Source organism: Papio anubis, chromosome 7 (genome assembly GCF_008728515.1).
Source record: "Papio anubis isolate 15944 chromosome 7, Panubis1.0, whole genome shotgun sequence".
Lineage (NCBI taxonomy): Eukaryota > Metazoa > Chordata > Mammalia > Primates > Cercopithecidae > Papio > Papio anubis.
Genome location: NC_044982.1, coordinates 108,919,895 through 108,932,454, shown reverse-complemented (window position 1 = coordinate 108,932,454; position 12,560 = coordinate 108,919,895). Strand labels below are relative to the sequence as shown.

Here is a 12,560-nt window from a genome sequence, read left to right as displayed (position 1 = left end):
CCCAGGCTCATGCTCTCTGGTTAGGACTGGCCAGTGGAAGTGCAGGCAGAAGTTGGAATATAGAGGGAGAAAGCAGCAGGGAGCATCATTCTCCTTACTCTTTCCCTGCTGAGCCATGGTTTGGGCAGTGGCTGCGTCCCACTGTGTCCTACTGCTCCTGTGGGAAACATAACCACAGCCTTTGCTAGATTCTGGTGCCACTGCTTTCTCCCCAAGCAAGGGGCAGTAATGGCTTCTTATCGTTGTGAACCCTGGATTAATCACCAACCCTTACCGATTCTCTTTACCTTACCTGTCCCTCTGAAAATTGTCCCAAATTAAACCCTCTTCACTGAACCTTTTGAATTTGCCACTTAAATCCTGATGAATAAAGCCATTGGTATTAAGGGTGACAATTGGACCCATGGAGTGAGGGCTATTATGGTAGAAGTGGCCCCATGGAAGCGCTTGGAACCGCCTCTTTGTGCCCAAAATAGTAAACCAAAAGCAATACTGCATCTTCAGGGCAATTGAATTGTGCCCCCATCAAAGACTTGAGAGATGCAGGACAGGTGGTTCTTTTTTTTTTTTTTTTTTTTTTTTTTGAGACGGAGTCTCGCTCTGTCACCCAGGCTGGACTGCAGTGGCCGGATCTCAGCTCACTGCAAGCTCCGCCTCCCGGGTTCACACCATTCTCCGGCCTCAGCCTCCCGAGTAGCTGGGACTACAGGCGCCCGCCACCTCGCCCGGCTAGTTTTTTGTATTTCTTAATAGAGACGGGGTTTCACCGTGTTAGCCAGGATGGTCTCGATCTCCTGACCTCGTGATCCGCCCGTCTCGGCCTCCCAAAGTGCTGGGATTACAGGCTTGAGCCACCGCGCCCGGCCTGGACAGGTGGTTCTAATCATATCACTATTTAAGTCACCTGTCTAGCTTATGCAAAAACCAGGTGGATCCTAGAGAATGACTACAGATTTTCATAAACACAAATCAGGAATTGATGCCATTTCAGAAGTTGTTCTGGATGTGGTATCTTTATTAGAGAAGATCCACTTAGCCCCTGGCACCTGGTATGCACCTAGTATTGTGCCTGGTGACTAGAACAGTAATTCGCAAAGGGAGGTCCCTGGATTAGCAGCTTCAGTGTCACCTTGGAACATGTCTGATGTACAGTTTATAGAACTCCACTGAAGACCACCTGAATTAAAAATTTTAGGGGCTCACCAGCTGTGTTAGAACAAGCTGTCCAGGTGATTCCAATGCATACCGAAGTTTGAGAACTGTGGTATTAGAAATAGTTTCCACTGCATCACAATCAATACAATCAGAAGGAGTTCATCTTCACCTGTTAGCAGACTGTGGCACACCGTAAATGCATTACCTCAGGGATCTACCAATTCTCCTGGTCTCTGTCATATTATATGAGACCCTTATCATCTTGACAGCCCATAGAACTTTATGATTGTCTGCTACATTGATAACATTATGCTAATAGGATCTGGTGAATGAGGACTAGCGAGTGCCATACTGCCACATGCTTGCCAGAGAGGGGAAGAAAACACATGTGGAGGTTCAGTGGCCTCCCATATTGGTGAAATTTCTTGGGTTCTAGCAGTCTGAGGCCTGTTGGAATATCCCCACTAAGAGGAGAAACATGTTGCTTCACCTTGTGTCTTCCACCATAAAGAAAGAGGCTCGGGCCGGGCGCGGTGGCTCAAGCCTGTAATCCCAGCACTTTGGGAGGCCGAGATGGGCGGATCACAAGGTCAGGAGATCGAGACCATCCTGGCTAAAATGGTGAAACCCCGTCTCTACTAAAAAATACAAAAAACTAGCCGGGTGAGGCGGCGGGCGCCTGTAGTCCCAGCTACTCGGGAGGCTGAGGCAGGAGAATGGCCTGAACCCGGGAGGCGGAGCTTGCAGTGAGCTGAGATCCGGCCACTGCACTCCAGCCTGGGCAACAGAGCAAGACTCCGTCTCAAAAAAAAAAAAAAAAAACAAAAAAAAACAAACAAACAAAGAAAGAGGCTCGGCAGTTGATGGATCTCTGGATTTTTGAGGCAATGTATAGAACATTTGTGTGTGTGTGTCTCATGGATTTACTGGTTACATCATAAGACCACTGGTTTTGAATGGGGCCCAGAATAATAAAGGACTCTAGAAAAGATATATCCAGACTGTGATGAAAGCTACTCTGCCGTTTGGTCCTTAAGATCAGCAGATCCAATAGTGCCAGAAGTGTCTTGCAAATGGGGGTGCTGTGTGGAATTCCTAACCATCTCCAATAGGAGAATCACAGCATTGACCCAACTGAACAGGATGGGAAGAGAGAGTCCAAGGCAGTCTTCGGGAGATATGTGTGAAAAGACATCTTTGAAGGGGCCCTGGATGTCAAGATATTCAAGGGCCATTTAAATGCCTACTGGAGGGCATCCACTGCAGAAAAGACTCTCAACGATCAGGTGGATAAGATGACCCAACTTGGGGGTGTCAGCCTCTTCCTCTGTCTACTCTGGTGTTTGCTCAATGACATCATGAACAAAGTGACTGTAGTGGAAGGGACAGAGGCTATCAACACTATGGGCTTTCCCTTGCTAAAGTCCATTGGTTTCCATAACTTCTGGATATGTAGGCTTCCAATGAATGAGACCAATGCCAAGCCCCTGATATGGCACCATTCCCAGGGATGGGTGGTGGGAGATAGACCAAACACTTACTTGGTAGAAGGTTAATTAAACTGAGTCCCTTTCATCATGGAGGGCAATAGGAATAGACATATATTCCAGATATGGATTTGCCATCCCTGTCCCTCCCCGCCATTTGTGGTGTTTCATTCTGTTCATTTTGTGCTGCTAAAACAGAATAACACAAACTGGGTAGTTTATAATGAATAGAAATTTATTTGGCTCACGATTATGGAGGCTGCAAAATCCAAGATCAAGGAACCAGCATTTGGTGAGGACCTTGTTGCATCATAAACATGGTGGAATGAATCACATGGGCAAGAGAGAAAAGGGGACGAAACACCCCCTTTCAAAACAAGCCCACTCTTGAGAAAACAGCATTAATCCATTCATTCCACCCTCACGGCCTAATCACCTCTCATTGGGCCCCACCTCTCAACACTGTTGCATTGGGAATCAAGTTTCCAACACATGAACTTTGGGGGACACGTTCAAACCACAGCATATTCATCTCAGTGTATCCCACAAACGTGGCCTTTAAACAAGAAACCTTAGGTTTTGTGGGTTTGGAAATCTCTAGTGACCAAGAGGAACTGCTTCCACCAGGGAGTATAGTTATGGATCTGTTAAATTGGAAGATGATCTTGTGCCATCTGGGGCTCCTTATGTTGAAACATTGGCAGAGAAAGAGATCACTGCACTGTCAGGATGGTTCACCCCAATATCCAAGGGAAAGTAGGGTTTCTGCTACACAATAGGGGCAAGGAGTACTAGCTTTGGAACCCTGGGATTCACTAGGGCACTTGGTACTCCCTGTATCCCTTGTCCTCATTCTGTAAGCCTGAGGTGGGGGCACGAAATTAGATTTCTAACAGGCTCCCCAGAGATGCCAATGCTGTCCATTCTTGGACCATAGTCGTTGTTGCCCTAGAGCACCTGTTATTCTTTCTGAGAATTTTACAGTGCTTCCAGGTGAGATCTTCAAGGCCTCTTCATGTTCTTTAGGAATCTGTGGATACTGTGGCAACTCAATGAAGACAGGGCACCAAGAATTTGAATCCTCTGTGGATGAAGATTTGGGTCATTCCACCAAATAAAATTTTCCAACAGCTAAGGGACTGCCAGAAGGTAAAAGGGCTATGGAATGGGTGGTGGGAGAACAAGACTACAGTTACCACTCTGGGCCCCATGATCAGTCACAGAAGGGGGCACTAGCAGTTGTGCTTTACAGGAAGTGTTCCACTTACCCAGGAGTGGCTACATTATGATTTAAGTTGCAGGTGGGAATGGGACTAAATTGCTATCACCCCCAGACAATATGGTGACTGGTGAGATTTTATGTTTCCCCTGTGCTGGGGACAAAATATTTTTCTCCCATCTAAGCAAAGTTTGTGAATGGCTGCTAAGTGGTAATAGGATGAATTGTGCTGGGTTTTCTTCTTTTGCTCCAGTGTGCTGCCTATGTGGACCGTATCACTCAGGGTCCCCTGACCTTTAGCTTCTGTTGTTTTTGGCCAATGGAAGACCCAGACAGGAGATTGGAGGGCAGGAGGCAAGAGGTCAAGGTATTTATTCCCCTGGCTCTCTTCCTACTGAGCTGCAGTGGGTGCAGGAGTTTTGATCCTCTAGCTGTGACCAGGGCTTCCATCGGGTGACTCCTCCTCCATGGCTGTAGCTCTCCCTGGGTTCTAGATCCTCCTCCTTGTCTCTCTAGGCTGAGATGGTAATAGTTTGTGGCCTGCCTGTCCCTGGGTAGTTTGTTTTAGTTTTTTATTTTTAGAGACAGTGTCTCTCTCTGTCACCCAGGCTGGAGTGCAGTAGTGTGATCCTAGCTCACTGTAACCTCAAACTTCTGGACTCGAGTGATCCTCCCACCTCAGACTCCTGAGTAGCTGGCACTATAGGTGTGCAACACCACACCCAGCTAATTTTTTAAAAAACATTTTATTTTTTGTAGATAAACAGGTTCTTGCTTATGTTGGCCAGGCTGGTTTCAAACTCCTGGGCTCAAGCAGTCCGCCTGCCTTGGCCTCCCAAAGTGCTGGGATTACAGACATGAGCTTCCTTGCCCGGCCATCCCTGGGTGTTTTACTCTTCCCTGTTGCTTTCCATACCCTTGCCCAAACTCTGTAAATATTCTTTCATTAAACTATCTTCAGTCAGTGCTTCGTGCGTGCCATCTCTTTCCTGCCAAGACACTGAAAGCTCCCAAGGAGAACCCTCCTAAAGGGAGAGAGTCTTTGCTGATGACCATCAAGCTCATAAGTAAGGGCTGGTGTGGCTGAGGCTGTGTGTCCCTCTGGATACAGGCAACCTGTCTTTGTGCTATGATTGGACAGAATAGCTGGGAACGTGGATGTGGACCCAGATAACTCTGTGTGAGCACCTCTCCACAGGCTGGGCCACAGGACATTGCGGGTGGTCATTGATCATGCATGGCAGAACCAGTCCTCAACAACAAGACCTAGTGGTAGGAAACCACACTAGTGCACACACCAAGCTTTGCAGTTCTCTTCACTTGGTGTTTGAAAGCAGGACCGGCCCCTTTTGGATTGATTTAGCCTCTGAAGTTCTGGAAATTTAATGAGACAGGGAGACACTGGTTTTCAATTCAATAAGAACATGTAGACATTTGAGCAACTAATTAGAAAAAAACGAAATATCTATGATGGGAATGATATGCCAGGATGGTAAAGCTAGGGTCCTACTATATGTATCCAACTCTCTGAGCATCCTTAGGGGCTGCGTTTCTTCTAGTGATCATCACTCTGAACTCTTGGTTCTGCATATTTCTGCTACCCCACTTGTCTGTGGGACTGCTGGCCTCTTCCAGATCGTATTTCCCTACATGACCCACCACCGAGGTGTCTTCATTGTCCCAAAGACCACTGCTGCAGAGTGGATCGTTTATCAGACTTCAGAGAGGGCTTGGGGCGACATGAAGGGAGTGTAGCTGAGCACAGTACAAGCCACAACTTAAAACTGGCGTCTAGGAATCACTGCCTGGAAAACCCACCACCCATTCTCTGCTTTGGAGAGTTCTTCTCCAGTCTGTGTTCTCCTTAAGTCCTGGGTTATGGCCAACTTCACAGGCCTCCCATTCTCTTAATACTTTTCATTTCTTCTCTGCCAACTTCTAGCCTTGAAGACTTCTGTTCATTCCTTTTGCTGATCAGTTTATCTTTCTATCCACAACCCCAAAGTTCATCTCAGCTTGCCAGAAACGAGTTGAGATGCTCTGGTCACAAAGGACCATCTCCTCTGTGCTTCAGCAGCATAATGCAACTACTGAAGCCTGAGATTCCAGTTGCTTTTTTCTCCTTAATATGATCCAGTTCTTAGATAGGTCTCCCTCCCCGCTGTGCTCCATGTGTCTCTTAGATGGAGGGAGTGTATAGTAAATATTTATTCTCCCGTGTCCTAAGCAAGCACCCTGCCTTCATCATATGTATTTTAACCTTTCTTTTTTGCTTGGAACATGTATAATAGGGAAAATGGAAGAAATCCAAGTATTTAATAATAGGAAGCTACATAATTATATATGTGTACTAGATGTCATGTTTTATGGCCATTAAAATGACAAGTGTGAAGAATGTAGTAGCAACACGAAAGTATACTTATGATGTAATATTAGGAGAAAGAGTATGATATAAAATTATATAGCAGATCATCTTTATGAAAAAAAATCTTGCATGAGGACAATGATTAGAAGGCAATATATGGACACAAATTAAAATTGCTGTTTTTTGGAGGCTTGGGTTGGGAGTGCTTTTTATATTTTCCACCCTTCCTGAAATGTTACTATTTCCCGTTGCCATCAAACAAGAGTCAAGAGATAAGGTGAAACCCATTAGCGAATCTGAGTGTGGAAAAGAATTAATTAGGACCAAGGGATTCTCAGGCAGTGCTTCCTAAACTTTAAGGTGCATAGAAACCACCTAGGGAATCTTGCTAATGTACATTCTGTACGTTGGTCTGGAGGGGGCTGTGAGTTTGGGTTTCTAACGAGCTCCTCAAGTATTGCAGAGGCTGTTTGTCCTTCAACCACAGGTTAAGTTGCACTGCCCTGGAGCACCCTCTTTTTCACCCCTGAGGGTTCTAAAGTGTGTCCAGGGGCGGTCTGGAAGACCTTTTCTTGTTCCTGGGGTCTGTTATTAGCTTACTGGGAGTTGGTTCTAGTTTACATTGTAAATGCATACTGATGAGATTTTTAACAGAAGTGCCTGGCATCTCAAGGTAGGCTTCAGAGTGAGGGCTGCTGCTGCTGAACCTGAGGCAATGCACATGAGTCTTGCTTTAGATCCTCCTCATTATACAGGGCCTTCCCTGCATCTTGGTTCACTGCCATTGCCAGCTGTCCCTTTGTGCATCCCACAATAGTGGGGATAGGGGTGGGTAGGAGAGGGATGACAACTGGATATCCCCTGAAATGCTGCCTGAACAGCTGTGGCCTTGTCCGCATTCAGGGGTCACCTAGTAGTGATAGTGCTTTGGAAACCCATTTTCCAGGTGGCCTGGGCTGTGGTGGGGACTAATGGCTGGGAGGCTGACAATGAGAAGTCTTGAGCTTCTTCACAGCTGCAGGTCTCTTGGATGGGGATGGAAGGCCACACTTTGGAGGGACAGAATAAATGCACTCAGAGGAAGGGGAGCTCAGGTGCTCTTGTTTAACTTCATATCATGTTACGGGAAAACTGATGACACTGGCAATTACGTAAATTGGAAGACACCACATCCCTTGAGGTCAGGTGCTAGGGAAGGCTGCTGTGACTATTCCTCTGACCAAGTGGTTCTGGCTGGGAGATTTGGCCTGTAGGAAGTAGCCCTCGGAAGTTGAGGAAAGCTGAGGGTTCCAGGCTCTGTAGGGGCAGGGGGCACTCCTCGCAGCTCAGACCCCTGGCTTCTCCTGGGGTGGTGAACTCAAGAACATTCATGTTTGCCCATGTTCTCTCATTTCATCCTCACAACAACCTTGTGAGGTAGATGTTATTCCCTCACTTTACAGACGAGGAAATTGGGGCTCAGAGAGGCTAAGTGAGTTATCTGGGGTGCTATAACAAGGACGTAGAGGAATTGGGACCTGGGACCAGTTTTGTAGGCTCTGCTCTAATAATTTTGCTGCAAGGTCATGGATGTAGGTGATGGAGTGGGAGTGGGGTCGAGGGCAGAAGGAGGTGGGAGGAGGGAGCGCCCGAGAAGAGTCATCATCAATAACTTCTTCCTTGCCCCCCACCTCCGACTATAGCTAATTTATAGCACATTCACTCCCTTTTCTGTCCTTTTGTTCACGAGGTATATGCAAAAAATAAACATTTTAAAATGACAAGGCTTTTCCTATCTTACAATGAGGAAACTGAGGCACTGGGAGGTGAAGTGACTTGCTCAAGGTCACATTGTAACCTGACTGATAAATGTGGGACTAGAACACAGATCTCCCCATTCAATATTTATCTCATGGACTGTGCACCCTCAGAAAGGTTACTGGGTGAAATAATTTTTGTGTGAGGAAAAATTAGTGAAAAAAATTAAATGTACAACCAAAGGAGATGATTTTTTAACCATGACCTACCCAACTGATGGTTGGGTAGTGACTGAAGTGACCCTTCAGTCACTGAAACTGGCAGCTAAGAAGAGTGTTTGATGTCGTGGGGAATATTCATGCTACCATATGAAGTGATACAACACCATGCATGGAGTATGAATTTGACTAAAAAATACAAGTAAAAAGGCTGGAAGAAAATATATCAAAATGGTGGTTTCTGGGAGGTGGAATTATTAAGTGTTATTTCCCTCCCTTTCTTTCTATTTATCTGCATTTTCCCAAGTTTCTAAAATGTACATTTTATTTATCACAGGAAAAATATATCCCTCTATATTTTAGTTTAAAAAAATACTGCTTGGAAGCAGCCCATATCCTGTGCCCTTCATGAATTTTCAGGTGAGACTCCCTCAACCTGCCTTCCCTCCTCACTGCCACACCATTGCTGGTCCGTGGGGAGGGGCTGGGGTTCAGGTGGGACCTCTTGGTTGGAAGCCTCCATGTGCTACTTTGTATTTTAAGGATAGAGAGTCTCCTCAAGGCAAGACCACTGTTGTGTGATGGCTGGGGGGTGTCTATTGCTGGATCCAATTCCAAAAGGTTTCCAGGAGCCTGGGAAGGTGACTACCCCATCATCTCACAGTGACTCCCCACACTGGAACCCCAGCCTCCTGGGTCCTGGGCCAGGGCTCTTTTCCCCTGGCTGCTCCATGGTTGTGACACCCATGGCACCCGGGCATTCCACGCTGGTGCTCGAGGGAGGGCTGACAGGGCTAAGTTGCACTTTCTCCTTCCCTGGGTGACCAGATTCATTCCTTGCCTCTGTGGGATGGCAGGCTGGCAGGGGACACATGGGTGCATCCTGGGGCACAGCCACCCGCAGATTGCCAGGTCCAGTCTCCACCGCCGCTGTGCCTCAGTCGTCCAGGTGCTGCTCCTCCCAGGTGGATGTGGGGATGGCGCTGTAAGGGTCCATGATGACCTTGGCACAGCGGATGATCATCACGACAAGGAAGAGGCAGAGGAAGACGAAACAGGCCAAGGTCAGCCCTTTGTCCACGTCGACATAGACGGGCTCGGGCGTGGGCTCCTCCATCTCGTGGCAGCGACTGCGGGCTGCTCCTCCTCTGCCTCGGGCTTGACTGGTACCATTTTCCACCCCTGCAGAGACAGCCACAGCAGTGGGGAAGGAGGGGTGTGGTCACGTGCCTGGGGTGACTGCAGGGCACCAACCTCTGCTCCCTCTTATCTGCTACCCCTGCACCGAGAGCTTGCTGCTCAGACCACCCTGCAGGAGGGTAGGAGGGGATGGGTACACATGGACCCACATGGTCCCAGCCCGAAACCTTGTAGGTGACCAGAGGCTCTAGCAGGGTGCAGCCAGTGCCTCCCCAGGCTGGGGCAGGGGAGGTGACAGATGAGTCCCAGCAGGTGTGGGACTAGGGTGGGGCTGAGGGCTGGGTGGGGATAGAGGCCCTGCAGCTGCCTCCATTCCATGAAACCCTTTAGAAAGGCAGTTAGGATAATGCTTTCCATTTAGACAAACCACTATCTGAGGGTAATCTGAAAGCATTTCAAAAATTAAGTAATTATGATATAGATGCATATATTTTAGAGACAGGATCTCACTCCGTCGCTCAGGCTGGAGTGCAGTGCAGTGGCACAATCATAGCGCACTGCAGCCTCCAACTCCTGCCTCAAGCAATCCTCTTGCCTTGGACTCCCAAAGCATTGGGATTACAGGTGTGAGCCACTATGTCTGGTCTATTATGTTTTTTAAAGCATAAGAACCTAGATTTCAAATGAAACCTATTGTGGAAAACCACAGAGGAACAGACCGACGAGGGACTGCTGTCGTGGAAGACAGTGAGAGGCCTGGAGGGTCTATATCCCCTTCCCTGCTGCAGGTCCTCAAAGGGACTCTCTAGAGACTCCTGCTGAGGCCAGCACATGGCCTGAAAACTGTGTGATGGGAAGAACAGTTTTGGCAGTCACATGGAAGGGTCCCAGCTCTGCCACCGCCTTGCAGTGCAGGTCTGGACAGCTCTCAATTATTGTTAGGACTCCAGCAGTAGTCCCTACACTGACACATCACTCATTCATCTTGGGATGATTTGCCAACTTCTCTGGGTCCTAATTTTCTCCATGCTGAGGACAAGTGGCCATACCTGCTTCACAAGGGCGTGACAACCAAATGCACGGTCCCTGGCTCCAGTGGATGGTCAGTACATACTTTGGGTGAACTGGCAGCTCGAGGAGCTGGCTAGGAGGGGGCAGGCAGCTCCCCAAGTTCAGCTGCCACGGACAGCTTTAGGAGGAGGGCTGGCTGCTGCTCCCTCTCCCCACACGTAGCATTCGTCCCCATCCTTATCCCTGAACTTGTGGAGTGCTTGGGCTGTACGCTGTGCTTCGTGTTCTGTTTGTTATTTAAAGCTCATGACACCCCTGGAAGCAAGTTACCCAGGCATCAATAGGCCCATTTTATAAATGTGGAAACTGAGGCACTGAGCAGGAAAATGACATATCCAAGGTCCCTCATCCCACACCCTAGGTCCCTACATGTCTCTGCCTCCTCTAGTGGGGCTCCATCTTCCCCACCCACTCTGGAGCTTTAGGAAGATAGCTGTCTGTGCAAGCTTAGAGTCCGCTGGCTGGGGAAGAGCTGTAACCACAGTCAACCACGACTTCCCCTCTCTTAGACCTTGTCTCAACCCTCACCACTCTTACAGGACACTGACCTGCTGACTGGAGTGGTCAGCACTTCATAAGGACCCTGGCTGTTCCAGGAGGCACAGGGAGTGGTCAGGCATCATGGGGGGCGCCCATGGAGAGCAGTGGCTGTTCACTGAGAGCAGGCGCTGTGCTGGCTGGTGGGGGCGCTGGAGTGTAACTGTAAGAGAAAGGGACAAAGAAGACTAGTTATTTCCTGAGATGCCCAGCCCTAGATAGAATGTGGACTCCCCTGGGTAGCTCCTTCCTGGCATGGGGGTGGGATCTGCCACACACTGTTGTTTGATGCTGATTTCTTCTCTCTTTTTAAAATATAACAACTTTCAGGCCTGTAATCCCAGCACTTTGGGAGGCTGAGGTGGGAAGATTGCTTGAGCCCAGGAGTTTGAGACCAGCATGACAAAATCCTGTCTCTACAAAAAGTACAAAAAAATTTAGCCGGGCGTGGTGGTGCACGCCTGTAATCCCAGCTACTCAGGAGGCTGAGGCAAGAGAATCGCTTGACCCTGGGAAGCGGAGGTTGCGCCGCTGCACTCCAGCCTGGGCAACAGAACAAGACTGTGTCTCCAAAAAAAAAAAAAAAAAAAAAAAAAATGTTTATACACACACACACATAAACTTTAAAAAGTGTGGCCACATACACGTAACATAAAATCTACCGTCTTGACCATTGTCAAGTGTGCAGCGGCATTTTTGTGTACTGTTCAGTGGTATTAAGTACATTCACGCTGTGGTGCAGCCATTGCTGCCATCCATCTCCAGAACTCTTCATCTTGCAAAACAAACTGGGCACTCATTAGACCATAACTCCCCATTTCCCTTCCCCCAGCCCCGGGCAGCCACCATTCTACTTTATGTCTATATGAATTTGACTGCTCTACCTACTTCATGTAAGTGGAATTGTACGTATTTATCTTTTTGTGACTGGCTTATTTCATTGTGCATAATGTCCTCCAGCTTCATTCATATTATAGCATGTCAGAATTTCCTTTTTTTAAAGGTCTGAATAATATTCCATTGTATATATGTTTATACCACATTTTGTTTATCCATTTTTTCATCAATGGACACTCGGGATGTTTTCACCTTTTGACTGTGTAAGTAGTATTGCTATTAATGTGGGTGTGCAAATCTCTCTTTGAGACTCTGCTTTCAATGCTTTGGGGTGTATAAGCAGAGGTGGCATTGCTGGATCATATGGTAATTATATTTTTAACTTTTTTGAGGATTAAATTGAACATTTTGCATAATTAATTGTTGTACACTATTCAAAACTCAAAAAGCACAAAAAGAAAACAGTAAAACCAGTGTTTTCACTACCCCTATCCCCAGCCATCTAGCTCATCTCCAGATAGGCAACTATTGTTATCAGGTCTTTATACATCCTTCTAATCTGGAGATATTTTATTCTTATAAAAGAAAATATGTATGTTTGTTTTTCAAATAAATGAAAGCCTGTTATATAAACTGTTCCACATCTTACTTTTAAAGTTTAACATATCGTGGAGATTATTTAACGTCAACACATAGACGGTTGCCTCTTTCTTTTTAATGGCTGTATTGTATTTTGTTGTATGGATATCCCATAATAAATTCAACCATAGTCTTCTATCAGTTAGATAGGATTT

The 12,560-nt window shown here is 47.1% G+C and overlaps 1 protein-coding gene across 1 annotated transcript; it reads right to left on the bottom strand.

Moving 5' to 3' along the window:
• Positions 1-2,859: 2,859 nt before the first annotated feature.
• CTXND1 (cortexin domain containing 1) lies at positions 2,860-11,318 on the bottom strand. The gene is made up of 2 exons (XM_021940815.2): positions 10,941-11,318; positions 2,860-9,363 (listed from the first exon to the last, which is right to left on the bottom strand). Exon 2 carries the CDS (start codon positions 9,296-9,298, stop codon positions 9,119-9,121), a length of 180 nt encoding a protein of 59 aa, XP_021796507.1. The 5' UTR covers positions 9,299-9,363; positions 10,941-11,318; the 3' UTR covers positions 2,860-9,118.
• Positions 11,319-12,560: the final 1,242 nt, after the last annotated feature.

Coding starts and splice junctions, on each gene's coding strand:
- CTXND1 (XM_021940815.2), bottom strand. CDS start 9,298: ATGGAGGAGCCCACGCCCGAGCCCGTCTATGTCGACGTGGACAAAGGG.